This window comes from Coffea eugenioides, chromosome 9 (genome assembly GCF_003713205.1).
Source record: "Coffea eugenioides isolate CCC68of chromosome 9, Ceug_1.0, whole genome shotgun sequence".
Classification (NCBI taxonomy): domain Eukaryota; kingdom Viridiplantae; phylum Streptophyta; class Magnoliopsida; order Gentianales; family Rubiaceae; genus Coffea; species Coffea eugenioides.
Genome location: NC_040043.1, coordinates 7059962 through 7075938, shown reverse-complemented (window position 1 = coordinate 7075938; position 15977 = coordinate 7059962). Strand labels below are relative to the sequence as shown.

The 15977-nt window shown below is 36.0% G+C and overlaps 3 protein-coding genes across 3 annotated transcripts; 2 read left to right on the top strand and 1 right to left on the bottom strand.

Annotated features, from left to right (window-relative positions):
• The first annotated feature begins 1839 nt into the window (after positions 1–1839).
• On the top strand, positions 1840–3888 carry LOC113782825 (60S ribosomal protein L38). Its single transcript, XM_027328754.1, has 3 exons — positions 1840–1951; positions 2892–3075; positions 3650–3888. Exons 1-3 carry the CDS (start codon positions 1949–1951, stop codon positions 3670–3672), a joined length of 210 nt encoding a protein of 69 aa, XP_027184555.1. The 5' UTR covers positions 1840–1948; the 3' UTR covers positions 3673–3888.
• A 358-nt stretch (positions 3889–4246) lies between these two features.
• On the bottom strand, positions 4247–9397 carry LOC113782824 (mitochondrial amidoxime reducing component 2-like). Its single transcript, XM_027328753.1, has 8 exons — positions 8979–9397; positions 8162–8311; positions 7432–7608; positions 6437–6525; positions 6291–6355; positions 5952–6054; positions 4707–4820; positions 4247–4620 (listed from the first exon to the last, which is right to left on the bottom strand). The coding sequence occupies exons 1-8, from the start codon at positions 9082–9084 to the stop codon at positions 4495–4497; spliced, it is 930 nt and encodes a 309-aa protein (XP_027184554.1). The 5' UTR covers positions 9085–9397; the 3' UTR covers positions 4247–4494.
• A 2690-nt stretch (positions 9398–12087) lies between these two features.
• Positions 12088–15048, top strand: LOC113783868 (pentatricopeptide repeat-containing protein At3g57430, chloroplastic). The gene has a single exon (XM_027330111.1). It carries the CDS (start codon positions 12116–12118, stop codon positions 14831–14833), a length of 2718 nt encoding a protein of 905 aa, XP_027185912.1. The 5' UTR covers positions 12088–12115; the 3' UTR covers positions 14834–15048.
• Positions 15049–15977: the final 929 nt, after the last annotated feature.

Sequence of the window (15977 nt, the reverse complement as noted above, 5' to 3'; positions counted from 1 at the left end):
AAATCATTTTAAAACTATCTTTGCTCATAAACTTTATCTGGGAAATTTTTCTAATCAAGAAAATGTAGAAAAGGCGGGCGTTTAAAAAAATAAACCCTAGAAAATTAGAAAATTTCCGGGTTCTCAAACTCATTTTTTTTCGGGGCGTCACAGTTTCTAATTGGTTGAAGGTTAAAGGATTAATTGAACTAATTACTAAGTTCCAACTAGAATTCAGGCCAAGCTAATTAATTGATTTAAATTCAATTTGAGCGTGATCACATTATGATTAGATCGAATATGATTGCTCCAACCATGGACCATGCCAGTGCTGTTTTAAAACCTATAGATGTAAAATTCAAGCAGGTGTATATAGTATATTAGATGTGCAGTACTTTTTTTTCCCTGCTTTTTTTGTTTGATTTGGAGCTACAACAGTAAAATACATACAAAACGCAATCCCATTTTAGTCTTGTTACAAAAAGCATTTGAGGCTTAATTTATTCAATGATAAGAGTCCAATTTATTGTTAATTTCTTTTGATTTTAACACAAAACAATATTGAGTTTCATCGATAATAAAACGGTATGTTGTATTGAAATTAAATCAAAGAATTTACTTGTATTGAGTTTTTAGCACAAAAGGCTTGGAGTTTATCAATAATAGAAGTCAAGGGGTTCAACTTTGTGTTTGGATTGCACTTTATTTACACTTTATTTGTACACACTGACTTGCTTGCATCATCAACATATTTTTTTAATCACATTTTTATTTCATAAATATCACATCAAAAAAGTGCTACAGTATTTTTTAAAAAAATTATTTCAAATAATTTCTTATCCTAACATGATTTATTTATAATTCTCATTATTAATGGGTTAATTTTATAATTATGTTATTCTCACCATTATGAGTTACTTGTCATCTTATGTGAAAAAAAAAGAATTATTCCAAATAATTTTCACCATTGTGTGAAAAAAAAAAAGAAAGAAGAAAAAGAACCACCAACGAAGATTTTTTTTTAGATAGAAGGACAAGAATTACTTTTGCTTATATATTTCTATTTTTGGAGTTAATTCTTTCGGCGTTGGTCTCTTGTTTTAATAGCAAATGCAAAATACATATAGAGGACCATGTTGGAATGTTTTCTCAATTTGGAGGACCCGATTAAGATTTTCACTTTTAGAGTCCAAGGTACAATTTTGTGCTACCTTTGGTGTCCAAATTGAAACTTTTTCTCTCAAAGTGACCAAATTGAGATTTTTATTATTTGGAATGATTTAAAGGATAAAAGAAAACCTTTTAAAATTTCAAGGACTCAATTAAGATTTTGAAATATTTAAGCAATACATTTGATAAAATTGAAGTCTAACAATTGAAATCTGAAATCTGAAATTTGAAATTTGAAATTTGAAGTGTGAATTTATTAAATTATTGAATTGTTAAGTATTAAATCTAATATATTTGAGTGTATGTCACATTCAATGATAAATGAATAATTTATCGCTTAATTTTGGGAGCAAGTTTTGCCTTGAAAATTTAGTGACATTTAATTAATTCAGATGTTTAATTTTTTGTTATCAAACGATCTGAATATATTAAGATCTGAATCTATTAAATTTACGTACTGAATTGAGTTATCAAACAGGACCTAACTCAAAAAAAAAAAAAGAGATTATCTTATCAAAAATTTTCCTATTTGTGTCTATATTACAATTAGAACCAATACTAACACTATTTTCTAATTTTCTCCCTCCAAAATCCTGAACAAAAATTAGATGACCAAAGAAAGGGAGGGACTTAAGGATAAATATCATGAGGTTAGGGGTAAATTTTGGGAAAAGAAACTTCGGAAAACAAAATCCTAGGGTTTTATGTGCGCCGAGAGTGTTATATAAACCATTGCTCTGGTGCTGGAGGAGGAGCCGCCGCACCAGCTGCTTTACTTTGCTCTTCATCGTCGCTAAACATGGTACTCTGTCTCTCTATCTCTATCTCCCCTTCAAATTTCTTCCGATTTACCATTTAATTTGGTTTCTCTTTGCCATATTTCTGTATGAGTTTCGAGTTAATGCGCCATTTGTAGTCATTTTCTTTGCATTTTTTTCCTTTTTTTTTTGGTTAATTCTTATTCGTGGAAGAACTAGCATTTGTTTGTCTTCTACTATTACTTGAGGTTAGGGGATTATCGATTCATTTTTTTTTCCATTTCGGGCTTAGGATCTTTCTTCCTTTTTGGATTTTATTTTACTTTGATTTTAAGGAAATGTCATACAATCGTTTGATTTTGTGTGAACGATGACTATTGGTTGGAGTGGATATACGAATATACGTAATTATGTTGCGGTTATTACCGTTTTCTGTTGTCATTTCCCCGTTTCATAGCTTCCTGGGCTCAATTTATATAAAATTTCCCCTATTAGCGTTGAGATCATATGCACATTTACTTTTATGTAGAATTTGTTTTGAAGTTCTGCTTAAATTTGGTAACTGTAATGAGATTGAGCGATAGCTGAATATCTAGCTATGTACAATTCAGTTGGTGAAAGTTTTCTTTTTGAATTTGGACCATCGTGGACTCATTATGCTTGGATTGACTTTGTTATCAGAGCTCATACGCTATTGTCCTGATGTTATTGCAAGACTGTTATCTAGTTCACAAATGGTGCTATTTTTTGATAAATTCACTATGTTTCTATATAGGGAAGAGGAAAGCCTTAGAAGTTGAAATCTGATAAAGAGACACTTAGGCTGAAAAACTGATTTGCGAGAATTGTTTTTCTGCGGAATTCCTACTTAATTCATTATTATGCAATAGTATCTACTTTTACAGTAAAACTTTAGCTGCTAATGTTTCTTTCTTGTGGATGTCACTAACTGCCTTCTGTTTTGATCTTTGATCTTGATCATAGCCGAAGCAAATACACGAGATTAAGGATTTCCTTCTCACTGCTAGAAGGAAGGATGCGCGTTCCGTGAAGATAAAGAGGAGCAAAGATGTGGTGAAGTTCAAGGTTCGCTGCTCTAAGTATCTGTACACACTCTGCGTCTTCGACTCCGAGAAGGCTGACAAGTTGAAGCAATCACTTCCCCCAGGTTTGTGATGACTGCTTTTACTCCAAGTACTGTGATATTCATGCAGTAGTATTTTCTCAAAACCATTCACTACCATAATTATGTAGTGTAACATACTATCAATCAGAATATAAAGTACAAGCTCGTTTTTTGTGCTTTTTATCTCTAACTTCATTTTGCTATTGTTGATAATGATGTGGAAGTCTCATAGATTGAGTAGACTTTGTCTAAGTTGGATTTTGTAGTGATTTGACTCGTGCTTCTAAACCTTATTTGCTTTCCAATGTTAAACTAGTAGATTTCATTATTTAGCTTCATGTCTTTGTTTCTGAGTTTGAAGTGATTTCTTGATTTTGAAACTTTAAGCTGGGTATTCTGGCACAGATTCTTAACAATGTATGAATGAAAACCAAAATATGAATAGACAAGAAATTGGCTAGTGGCTGTAATTTATGGTTGAGTTGCCTTGCCCTTGACAGATCAAATAATAAGGTTGCAAGAGCTCTGTGCATTATGTCTGATACTTGTGGTGTAGTTGAGATTGTTTTATCATCTTTCCTGGACACTTACGCTCGTTCTCTTTCAAGTATTGCAGGTTTGAGCGTGCAGGACCTGTGAGCTAGAGCATGTTTGCTTCAAGCAGTGGTTGCTCAGAATTGTTTTGTTTTAGTTCGCATTACTTTGTTTAGTTGTACGAGTGTTGCTTATCTTAATGGTCAAGGATTTTGAGATTTTGCCAGCAACTAGATTATACAACTTGCTGGTTACAGAATTTTGATTTAAATTTGTCTTCTTGCAATTTTTTTTGAGTGATTGGGCAGATTTCTAACTGCAGCTTGGTTCATCCACTGGTATTACTATCATATAAAAAAAAACACAAAAGAGGAGGAGGATTCCACAATTTGTGCTTTGTGGTTTCCAAAATCTAGCACAGGAGCCTTTGATCTTCAGAACAGGAATCAATCAATAATCAGATCAGTCTGTTTTGGCCCGAATTTGACCCTTATTATAAATATAAAAATGAGCAGCAGGTTTTACACTTTTTCTTCTTGTACATTTTAAGTGGTAGCCTTCACTAAGTGTTTATCAGTCTTGTGCTACTCATTATAGATAGTTTTAAAGAAAAGCTTGATATAATAATTACCGTATAAAATCTTTTTAAAAAATATCTCAGATTACTTGGACGGCATTGTATAATAATAAAATATCTTTGCTTAAGGCAAGAACACGGGATTTTTATTTGTTTGCATACAATTCCCTCTGTAATTCTGAACCGGTTGCCGAGCAAACCATGCCATGGCATGCAGTAGAGGAAATGCATCGGGCAACGGGGGAAATGATTCACAAAGGCGAAGAAAATACCCTGTGACAACTTGTTTATTTGGTTCTTTTGTTTCCCATAAAACAGATTACTGGCAAATGGGAAGACTACAAGAGCATTCAAGCTGCAGCATCAGCTGCAGAAGAGAACGCCTTGAGGACATAGACAGGATTTCCCACCGTTATCATCTTTCCCTTTCCTGGAATTTGAGAGTCGGAGCATACCATGTTCTGTCCAAAATACACCTGCAGATTCAAATGCTCACACCCTCAATACGTAATTATGCTGATAGATTATATTCCAAGTTATAGCCTAAGTTCCCCTGATTTACCTTGGTGCCCTGCGGTTTCTTGCTTGGGCGCAGTACTTTATCTGAACGGAACTTCTTCATAGTCTCGGTTGGCTCGGAGTTTGCCATTGCAGTTTCTTGATTAATTGTGGGTACCTGAAAGAGACATGTAGCATAGAACATTAAAGTCTTCAACTCTAGATTGATGAGAAGTACTATAACATATCAACACATGCACGCCTGAACTAACAATTGCATTCAATAAACACAGTCTATCTAACAACCATCTAAAATCCCACGCTTTGGATGCGAAAGATTTGAGTCAACATTACAGATGTTAAGATCATGTAAGGTCAGTTTGTAATCTGTGATGAACAGACATGTGGCTTTTGAGCTGACATTGTAAATTTGACTGGACATTTACATCAGACTGAGAATCGAACTGCTGGAAGTACAAGAACAGCAACTATCTTTCTACCCTAGTAATTATAATCTACGAGTTTTGTGATTTCAGCATGTTATAGCACTGCGTGTTTATTGAGGTTTATGTCCATCAGTGCAAGTTTGACCCAAAATGAAGCTCATGATGAAATGAGGGCGAAAGGTAAGGAATAAATACATTTGATTATGGCTGGTTAATTATGAAAGTTGAAAAAAGAAATCCAATAGCAGGTTATCATGAACGGTTCTTGTGTATGAGATTACAACCTTTCTCAAGCTAAAAAATACATTACACAGCTTAGAGTATGAACTTTTTATTGTAGTTCTGATTAGCTCTCAAGCTATTTCGCTTCAAAATTCCTAATAGACCAGCTAAATTCTACTTCGGTTCTTAGAGTCTCATTTATACTCAAAAAATCACATGATGACAAAATATCAATTTCCTTTTAGGTAGCAGACCAAGTTGGACAAGTCTTCTCTATGGCTCTTGGAGTCTATTAAGTGTATACAAATAAATGTGCACGGTCGACTCGGAACCTATGGCAACCTGCAAAAATTTTTAGTACAATCGTATTCATATTTAAAGCTTTGTGACATGCATGGTCAGCCACAAATTCACATATTGAGGAGCTACTTAGCATTTTGCGACACTCAACTACAAACCAAGCACTGTTCTTCCAGTTGATAAGACAGCCACATTTCTGTTAGCAATAAAACATCTGGCAACAAGATGACCAATAAATTACTGCCCACTGAAAGCCAGGATCTCTCCACTCGACAATTGGATTCTAAAGAAACAAGGTGAATGAAAATAGTTCAGCCAAAAGATAAGGGATAGGATATTACCTTACAGCGAGAGCATAATTTGACACCATTGAATGTTAACTTCTGGATCCTGATCTCCTTCCACAAGTCCTCAGCAAATGGTTCACATCCATCAACAAGAATACTGCCGTTGTGCAAATTTTAATATCTTTAGTTCAAGAAAAGAACATTTTTTTGCAGAAAGAATAAACAAGAATCTCTGCCCATTTCAGGAGAAGCAAACACCTGTAAGGATTTTAAAAGACCAAATATGTTTGGTCTGAGCACTGCAAAAATTGAGTGTAGCTATTGTACGCAGAAGTGTTAGATATGCAGTGAGGAATGATCAAAACTATGAAAAGGAGAACTTTCTATACTTACTTGGGCCTAAAACGATTAATTGGTATTGGTTCCTTGAGAAGTTTATTCAAGGCTTCTAATGATCCCTGCAAAAGGCATATTGGGAATTATCAACATCTGGAAACCATCTGATAGGACAATGCCACTGTAATTCAAATTTAATTAACCTGGGATGCAAGGAGGAAGGGATACTGGTCAGAAAACATGACTTTGTATCCAGGAGCATAGTTAGGGTCGACATTCCTTGTTTCTGACGCTGCACCACAAACAACACACAAAATCATTCTCCTCCTATCCATCTATATTTTATTTATTTTTTTCTTTTAAATAAACAGCCTAGTCATTCTGCTTTAGGTGCAGCATGGACTGCACGTCAAATTTTTAGATGCAAAGAAAAACAGTAGCATTTTTGGATTCTAAGTCATCAACAAGGACATCCAACTAAGTCAAATCCTCTAATTGCCAACAACTGGCAACAGGCAATCAAACTACCCTGTATTTCAACATGTTAGCAATTGTGGAAATTCAGGGACATTACCAAGTATTGATATATAGACAGTCAATTTCCTGCTAATTGAATAAATCTGTCAGTAAAGCATAACATGAAAAGCCTTGAAGATCCTAGCCTTATAGCCTCAACTTACGACTGCAACTCAAATTTACTTTGAAACTTCAATTCTTGTCAAACATAGTAAGGATCTCTAGGCATCAATTGTTAAGTAAACAGACTATCAGAGAGATCCATGTATGACTAAAAATCTCAAACTTAGTAGTACAGACAAGTCATCCTTGAAGTTAGAGAAGCCGATGGTTCAATCAAAAAGTTCAAAAACCAAAAAAGAAAAAATTGAAGAATAACAATTAAAAAGATCAAGAGAAGTTTATTTCAAGCCAGGTTTCTGTGAAATGTAGCCAACCAACAAAAGAGTACAGTTCTTAATTTATAAAAGGGGCAAAAAAAAAAAAAAAGCTACAACGCTCAACAAGTTGCTTTCGAAATGCTTCAGAGCATGCCTAGTGACCTTTCAAGAAATAAGCAGGGTAAATATCACAAACATGAATTTGCATTCATGAGGTGAAGACAACCATAATATCAAGCGGCAGATTTTTCATTGCTAGACATAAAACCAGAATTTCTGTAGATATAAAGATTGATCGCTACCTTCATTAAAACGAACTAATCTACTGGGCTTTCCAAGATATCTGGAGAACCATTTTGATGCACCATCTCCCTCATCAAATGCAGAGCCAGACCACTCCCAGACTGAGACACCATCAGCTGTTGCAGAGGGTTTAGATAAGGGAACCTTCAGTGGATCCATGCTAGGAGCTCTTATCACTGTGACATTATGTATCATCCATTAGTCAGAAAAAGAACATGCATAATGTAATCATAGAACCAGGGGAAAAGTTCCCCTACCTCGGAGGTCAGGGAAAGGAACAAAAAGTTACATGCACATCTTATCAATGTTTATGGCATATCCAATAGTCACCAAAGATTACAGGTATAATTGCAATCATAAATTATAGGAAGAAATTCCAATCTCTCCATCAACCCCCTCTGGAGACAACCAACCACCCCCCCCCCCCCCCCCCCAAAAAAAAAAAAGAAAAAAAAAAGAAAAGGACGAATAGGCAACAGGGAAAGTATGCTCATAATTTCGCAATTAATCTACTAGTTCTCAACTCTTCCGCCAGTTCTTTATCTAAATTCTTTTATCTTATTGTGTTAATAATGCCTAAGATATGCAGCTTGACATGAAAAGTCAAGTCAAGGGGGAAATTTTCAATCCTGTAGTAGGTTGTTATTGATCAAATGACAAAACAAGAAGGTAAATATCAAAAAACTGGAGAATAAATTTGAATTTTATTGTAGAAGTCCGAGCTTTTACCCATGTATGAGCTGTTATTTGGAACCCAACAATCAGAGAATGCTTCATTTGGCAGTTCTACTTCAACTAAAGCAAGCTTTGGTTCTACTCTCTGTGTATAAGCCCTGCCTTTGGAATTCACTACCAACCACTGTCGATCCCATCGAAACCCTGCAACATAAATTTAGCAGGAAAGAATTTGTATCATTCTGAACGTGAAATTGAAATCAAGTTTCATGTTAGTGAAGAATCGCTGACAAGCCAGGCTAGCATTTCAGAATTAAAATTTAGTATTACTGCTAAAAATTATAAATTGCGTGTACCTTAACCATCCAATACCTTCTTGTAGTACTAAGATTACATGGTTATCATCCAACAGAACTATGGGCTCAATTTGCCGTGTGTAGAAGGAAATGAATGACTAGTAGCACAAGAAAGAAAGAGAATAGGAAGGCATAATTACCATAACTTGAAAGGACCATTAACAACCATCAAGGTTAAGCACGGCCCCATTAACCTGTACCAGAATCCTTTTTTCAACTGACCTATGCCTTCAATAATCTATCCCTTTCGACAGTAAATGTTCTCATTCTTGTTAACTAAAGAAAAACCCAAAATTCTCTTCTAACTGAACTGAATTTAGTTACATATGCATGGACTGAAGACCAAAATTCCAAGATCATATTTTCTTTTTTCAGCACAAATAGGTTATAATCAAATGCATGCGGGGAATTCCAAGAACCCATGATAGAAATTGAAAGCATATGCCAAACCAATTAAGGGACAAGAAGATGAAAATCTGAAATTTAAAAAGATGTAGAGGAGTGATTGATTTTACCAGTGGAAGAAAGGGGTGCCCGAAAAACAGAAATTCCACGGCAAGATTTGATGGGGTATACAAAGATTGATGTAACTTTAGCTGCTTCTCTTTTATACTCGGCCATTTTTGTGCCTCTATATTAACAACTACTAGTACTACCAGTCTGCTGCTGGTGCTGATATTATGGTAGATAAAGCAAAGCTGTTCTGGGATGCAATCTTCCTTGCTCAAGACTTCATATTTATAGTAGCAATCAGTCTCTACCAAAATCTTAACCTACAGTAAAATGATAGAAAGAAAGTTCAACTGGGATTCTTGTTGTCTGGAGGGATGGATGTTAAATGTGATTTTGATGCGAGAAAGTGATCGGTCGTAGTCAAGCGGTCTCGAGGATGGGCTGGGGCGCGGGGGATTCCGTGCTGGAAGGATGAAAGATGATGACCAGGTTCAGAAATGTGGAAAGAGTGCGGATTCTTATCCTTCACTTGCACTTTCAAAAGATTCTATGGAAAAGTTCTGCAAGATTCTATTGAATCTATTCCCCTTCTTTTTTTTGGCATATTTTTTAATTAATCGTTAATACACAGACAATATACATTTTATATGTATGATACATAATTTAAATTTGAAAATTAAATTTTGCTTATGTGTTGTTTTTTTTTTTTTGTCAAAAAAAAAGACCTGGTCCCACTTCAGGCTCCAACCCTTATTTGGGTTGTTGGGTTATTCCCCATTTTTGTTATAAGGGTCGAACTCTGGTGGATACCCTAACTAGGGACTACACCACTAGGTCGGCTACCTTCCAACTGTAATAGTGTATACACTCTTAATGTAAACGTCAGTCAATAATATAAGATTTATTTTTTTTTCCTTTTTCTTGAAAAGAGATTCTACTCTTTTTATCTTTCTGGATAGACATGGAATGTCACTTTTAGGATCCTAAAGTTTTAGTAATGGACATTGGATAATATAAATAATCCTATCTTACGTTGTCTTCACAATACTGCCAAGTACAGAAAATGTTAAAAAAACGTTCACAATTCATCTGTCAAACCATCCGTGCAATAGTATGATGCACTAAGATGTGTTCATGTCTATCTTAGATCGGTGATGCAAAAAATCTTTATGCTTTATAGTCCATAAGAAATTTGAGAAGTAAAGGAATTGACTTATGTCAATTAAGTTTTCCTGCATAATTATCTTTGGATTCGGTTAGATTTAAGTTCAATTACATGTCATCGAGACTGTGAAAAGAAAAGCAAGAATGTTCACGTTGTATCCAATGGAAGGACATTATCTCTTTTGAAGTAAAAATGCAATCAAGAAATGATTAATTTGTCCCTGATAAATGAATAAGAAATTACTAAATATAACAGGGATTAGGGATGGCACCCCTATCCCCCGCCCCACTGCCTACAAACTCCCCCGCCTCCGCCCCATCCCCCGTCCCCCACTCCTCCCGCCCCGCCCTGCTTCCCCCGCGGGTGCCCTCGCGGGGTTAATAAAAAATTATTATATAATTTTATTATGGTTAAATTTTAGCAAATAATCAAATACTAAAATATCAACATATCATCAAATTATTATTCATTGTAATTTTACAATTGAAACTTATAAAAACAATCAAATAAAAATTATTTGAATACAATCCAACATGATGAAATAAATATAACTAAAGTAGTCAAGTTTTCACTTTTGACACAAATACAATTACTAATTTATTATTGTGCTTGTGCTTTTTTTAAGAAAAAAATGTATTGTATTAAGTGTAATTAGGGATTTAGTATAAATGTATTAGTAAATTTAGTATAACCAAGTAATAATTTGTATTAGTACACATATATAATTATTAGTATAATTAATAATATCAATTATATTATATATACTAATAGACATTATATAATACATATAACTAATAATATCATTATCATAAGTTTGTAACTAATTAAATTATATATTATATAAAATTATATACATATATATTTTATATATTTATTTTTTTAAAGCGGGTGGCGGGGCGGGGGATGGGGCGGGGGTACACTCCCCCGCCCCGTTTCTAAGCGGGGGGAAAAAAATTCCCCCCGTCCCCGCCCCACCTCCCGCCCCCATTGATGAGGTTTGGATAGAAGAGTATTTGGGATAATTTTTTGAAAAGATATGTAACACTATTTTGATGTAATGTACTCCAAATAAATGGTGGTTAAGAAATGGGTTTAAAATCCAAGCAAATAAAATTAGGATTAATCACAAGGAGTCCCCCTAAGGTTTTGCAGTTTGTCTCCTAATGTTTTATTTTTCTCATTTTATCCCATTGACTGATAGTCAAAGCAAACATTTAGTGACGGTGCTGACAATTAACATAAAAAAGGGTAATGCTGAGAGTGGACATCATAAGGATAATGCTATCCCTAAAAAATAATGCTATTCCTAAAAAATAATGAACAGATATAAATGCCCATAGATTTGGGTTGGATATAGCATATATTTTTCTTTTCTTGCGCAAAATTTCGGGTCTATCCATTCGAAGTAATTATATGCATGACGAAAAAATTCTGTATTTCAAATAGTTTTCGAAAAAGTACAAAAAATAATTAGCCTGTCATAAAAATCAAACCTTATAATTTGAATATCCACGAAATATCTTTTCAAAAAATTTTCAACGTCCAAGATCCTCTCAAGGCTATTTTAACACATTCACAGGTTTCTTGAATTGGTTTTTTCATATGGTGTGCTGAGCAACATCTAAAGAGAGAGCAAGGGAATGCATTTAAAGAAACTTGGCATTTTAGTTGCAAATATTGCAAAAGAATGAGAGCAAATTTTTCAACGTGATAAATGCCCAAAACATACTAGATAACTTGTGGGGTTCATTTCTTTATAAAACATGAAAAGTGCCATTTTCATAAAAAAATTTAATGATTAAAATGAGGGATATTTTTGCTGATTATAATATGTTTTGACGGCCCATTTGCAGAGGTAGATTGACAAAGAGAATAAAGTGAGAAAAGTTAAGGGGTAAACTTCCAAACACACCAAACTTTAGGGGGACTTTTTGTGATTAACCCATAAAAGTATGCAAGTATAATAAACCATCCAAAACAAACGACTACAAGGGAGGGAAGCCGCATCAACAGTGATAACTACCTTATCCGCCAATGTCATTCCCCTGTACATCCGCACAAGCTCTTTCTCAGCCTCCCTACCCTGTTTCTTCTGTACAAACTCAAATTCCGAAGCCACCATCTCAGATAAAAACTTACCCTCAGCCACCGCTCTCCACCACCACCACTAAAACTCTTTTTCCTCCGACCATCACTGAAAACCCACCAAAACCCACTTCACACGCACGTTCCTTAACCTCATGGAGCAAAGAATTTCGATCCCTGACCCAAGCCAAACGCTTCGAAGAGGCCATTTCCACCTACATTCAGATGACCACTGTAGGCATTACGCCGGACAACTTTATCTTTCCAGCGGTTTTGAAGGCCACCACGGGTCTTCATGACTTGAATTTTGGAAAGCAGGTACATGGTTCTGTTGTTAAGCTTGGGTATGATTATTCGTCAGTTACCGTGGCCAATACCCTGCTTCATTTGTATGGGAGTTGTGGAGATGTGTCGGAAGTGTTCAAGGTATTTGATGGAATGCCTGAAAGAGATCAAGTGTCTTGGAATACGATGATTAATGCTTTGTGTAAATTTGAGGAGTGGGAAATGGCATTAGAGGCGTTAAGATTGATGGGTAATGAGGGAACTGAGCCTAGCTCCTTTACTTTGGTGAGTGCCGCACTGGCGTGTAGTAATTTGGGTGGTAGTGATGGGTTGAAGCTTGGGAAGCAAGTTCATGGGTATAGTTTGAGAGTGGATGATTGCAAGACTTTTACCAAGAATGCTTTGATGACTATGTACGCAAAACTAGGAAGTGTTGGTGATTCTAGGGCAGTATTTGAGGTTTATGCTAATCGCGATGTGGTTGCATGGAATACCATTATAAGTGCATGTCAACAGAATGGTCAATTTTATGAGGCATTGGAGCACTTCAGAATTATGATAATTGAGGGGTTCATGCCTGATGGCATGACAATTTCGAGTATTCTTCCTGCATGTTCTAATCTAGAGCTACTTGACATTGGGAAGGAAATTCATGCATTTGTTCTGAGGAATGAAGATTTGGTAGAGAACTCTTTCGTGGCAAGTGCATTGGTTGACATGTACTGCAATTGTAAACAGGTGGAAAGTGGGAGGAGAGTGTTTGATGGTACTCCAGAGAGGAGGCTTGGGCTTTGGAATGCCATGCTTGCTGGTTATGCACGGAATGGATTTTATGAGAATGCCTTGATGCTTTTTATGGATATGATGGAGATTCCAGGGCTTCTGCCAAACCCAACCACAATTGCAAGTGTCTTGCCATCTTGCGTGCACTGTGAAGCATTTTCCAATAAAGAAGTCATTCATGGATATATAATAAAACTAGGTTTTGCTAGAGATAGGTATGTGCAAAATGCATTGATGGACTTGTACTCTAGGATTGGCAAGATAACTGTTTCAGAATATATCTTTTCAATCATGGACAGTAGAGATATTGTTTCTTGGAACACTATGATTACAGGCTGTGTAGTGTGTGGATACCATGAAAATGCACTTCGTCTAATGCATCAAATGCAAGAAGCAGAAATAAGCATGGAATGGAAGGATAACTATGAGGGCAATCTTGGAACTCCTATTAAACCAAATTCAATAACACTAATGACTGTCCTTCCTGGTTGTGCTGCCTTATCAACACTATCAAAGGGTAAAGAGATTCATGCCAATTCTATTAGAAATGCCCTTGCCTCAGATGTTGCTGTTGGTAGTGCCTTGGTTGATATGTATGCCAAATGTGGATGTCTAGATTTAGCAAAAAGGTTTTTTGATGGCATGCCTTCCAGAAATTTGATCTCGTGGAATGTCATCATCATGGCTTACGGGATGCATGGGAAAGGAAACGAAGCCTTGGAACTTTTCAATGCTATGGTAGTGGATGGATCCAGAAATGGAGAACTGAGACCTAATGAAGTGACCTTTATTGCGATTTTTGCAGCATGCAGTCATTCTGGGTTGGTAGATGAAGGCCGGCAACTGTTTCATAAAATGAAAGAAGATCATGGGATTGAACCTACAGCGGACCACTATGCATGTGTTATTGACTTGCTTGGTCGAGCTGGTCAGCTTGAGGAAGCACTTCAACTCATCAATTCGATGCCCATACACTATGACAAGGTAGGGGCTTGGAGCAGTATGCTTGGTGCTTGCCGGGTCCACCGAAATGTAGAACTTGCCGAAATTTCAGCAAACAATCTCATTCAGTTGGAGCCAGATGTTGCTAGCCACTATGTTTTACTATCTAACATTTACTCATCTGCTGGACTTTGGGAAAAAGCTAATAATGTCCGCAAGAACATGAAGGAAAAGGGAGTGAGAAAAGAACCTGGGTGCAGTTGGATTGAGTTTGGTGATGAGGTTCATAAGTTCTTGGCTGGAGACCTATCACACCCACAAAGTGAGCAGCTCTACAGCTTTATTGATGAACTGTCAGATAAGATGAAAGAGGAGGGTTATGAGCCTGATACTTCCTGTGTACTTCACAATGTTGATGAAGAGCAGAAAGAGAATTTGCTGTGTGGACATAGTGAGAGATTAGCAATGGCCTTTGGTCTCCTAAATACCCCTCCTGGGACTACTATTCGAGTAGCCAAGAATCTTAGAGTTTGCAATGATTGTCATGCTGCTTGCAAATTCATTTCAAAGATTGTAGAGAGGGAGATCATTGTGAGAGATGTTCGCAGGTTCCATCATTTCAAGGATGGTACTTGCTCTTGTGGGGATTACTGGTGATATTTTGTCCCTAATGGAAACAGACACGTTTGAGCTAAGTACAGATAGAAACACCAAATGTACATTTTGTGTCATTTGTTATCTAGTGTTTGATTGCTCTCTGTTGACAATTTGAGGATCAGCAGAGCGGAGATGAGATATGAAGAAATGTTATACGATCAAAAGCTTGTAAGTTCTTAATAGTGTATTCCAGCTGTGTCCTCCTGTCTGATTCATATGACCACATTCTACTTAACCCTGGATATATTGAGTAGTTTGCTTAACTTTCTCACTTTCTTAATACAGTAGTTGATTAAATTCTCATCTTTAATACCAACTTTTCATAAAGTCTTTAGGCAGTAAATTGTCACTGGAACATTAATACCAAGTTTCTCCACAAACCAAGCAGATTAGAACTGCAAAACTTGATTAACTAACAAATTAAACAACAATGCTTATTTCATCGACTAAGTTTGTCTACTGATGGATGATGTTGATGCTAAAAGGGGAGAGTGAGGATTGGGAAAAGATTTCTGATGCATTTCCAAGTCCAGAGCCAGATGACACACTTTTGTTGCATGAGTGCTTGGAAAATAAGAGGTAAATATGACTTAGCAAAACTGATAATTCTAAGGGCAACCATTTTTGTGGAGCATATAGAGGGTTATGGAGGAGGAAGAAAATGTTCTCAGAAATACCTTGGGAGTCATCTGCGTGAGGGTGGCTAGATTCCATCTGAAAACTCGTTTTCATTTAATGTTTTGTTGTTAAGACTCTCAACATATAATCATGTTCAATGCACAATCTATGAAAGGCCAAAATTTAAGTGTAGAGAAAATATAACGTCACTACACGATATTTCACAATACACCTTCTCAGGGAAGGAGAGGTGCACTGATAAGCGGATACTCTGTGGTAGTAGGTGCAACTGCAGAGGTCTTTTAACGGCCGAGATCAGCCCAGCAGAACTAAAGCTGATCTCAGCCATTGACTTGAATTTCAACTCAAATCACGGTCGACTTCTGCCCGAGCTAGATTGAGCCGATTTCAGCCATTAAAAATCAAAAAACCCAAAAAAAAAGAAAAAAGAAAAAAGGCATTAAAATTAGATACTTTTTTTTTTTTGTGATAACGATAGAATTCCTATAACCTAATCTAACCTAAT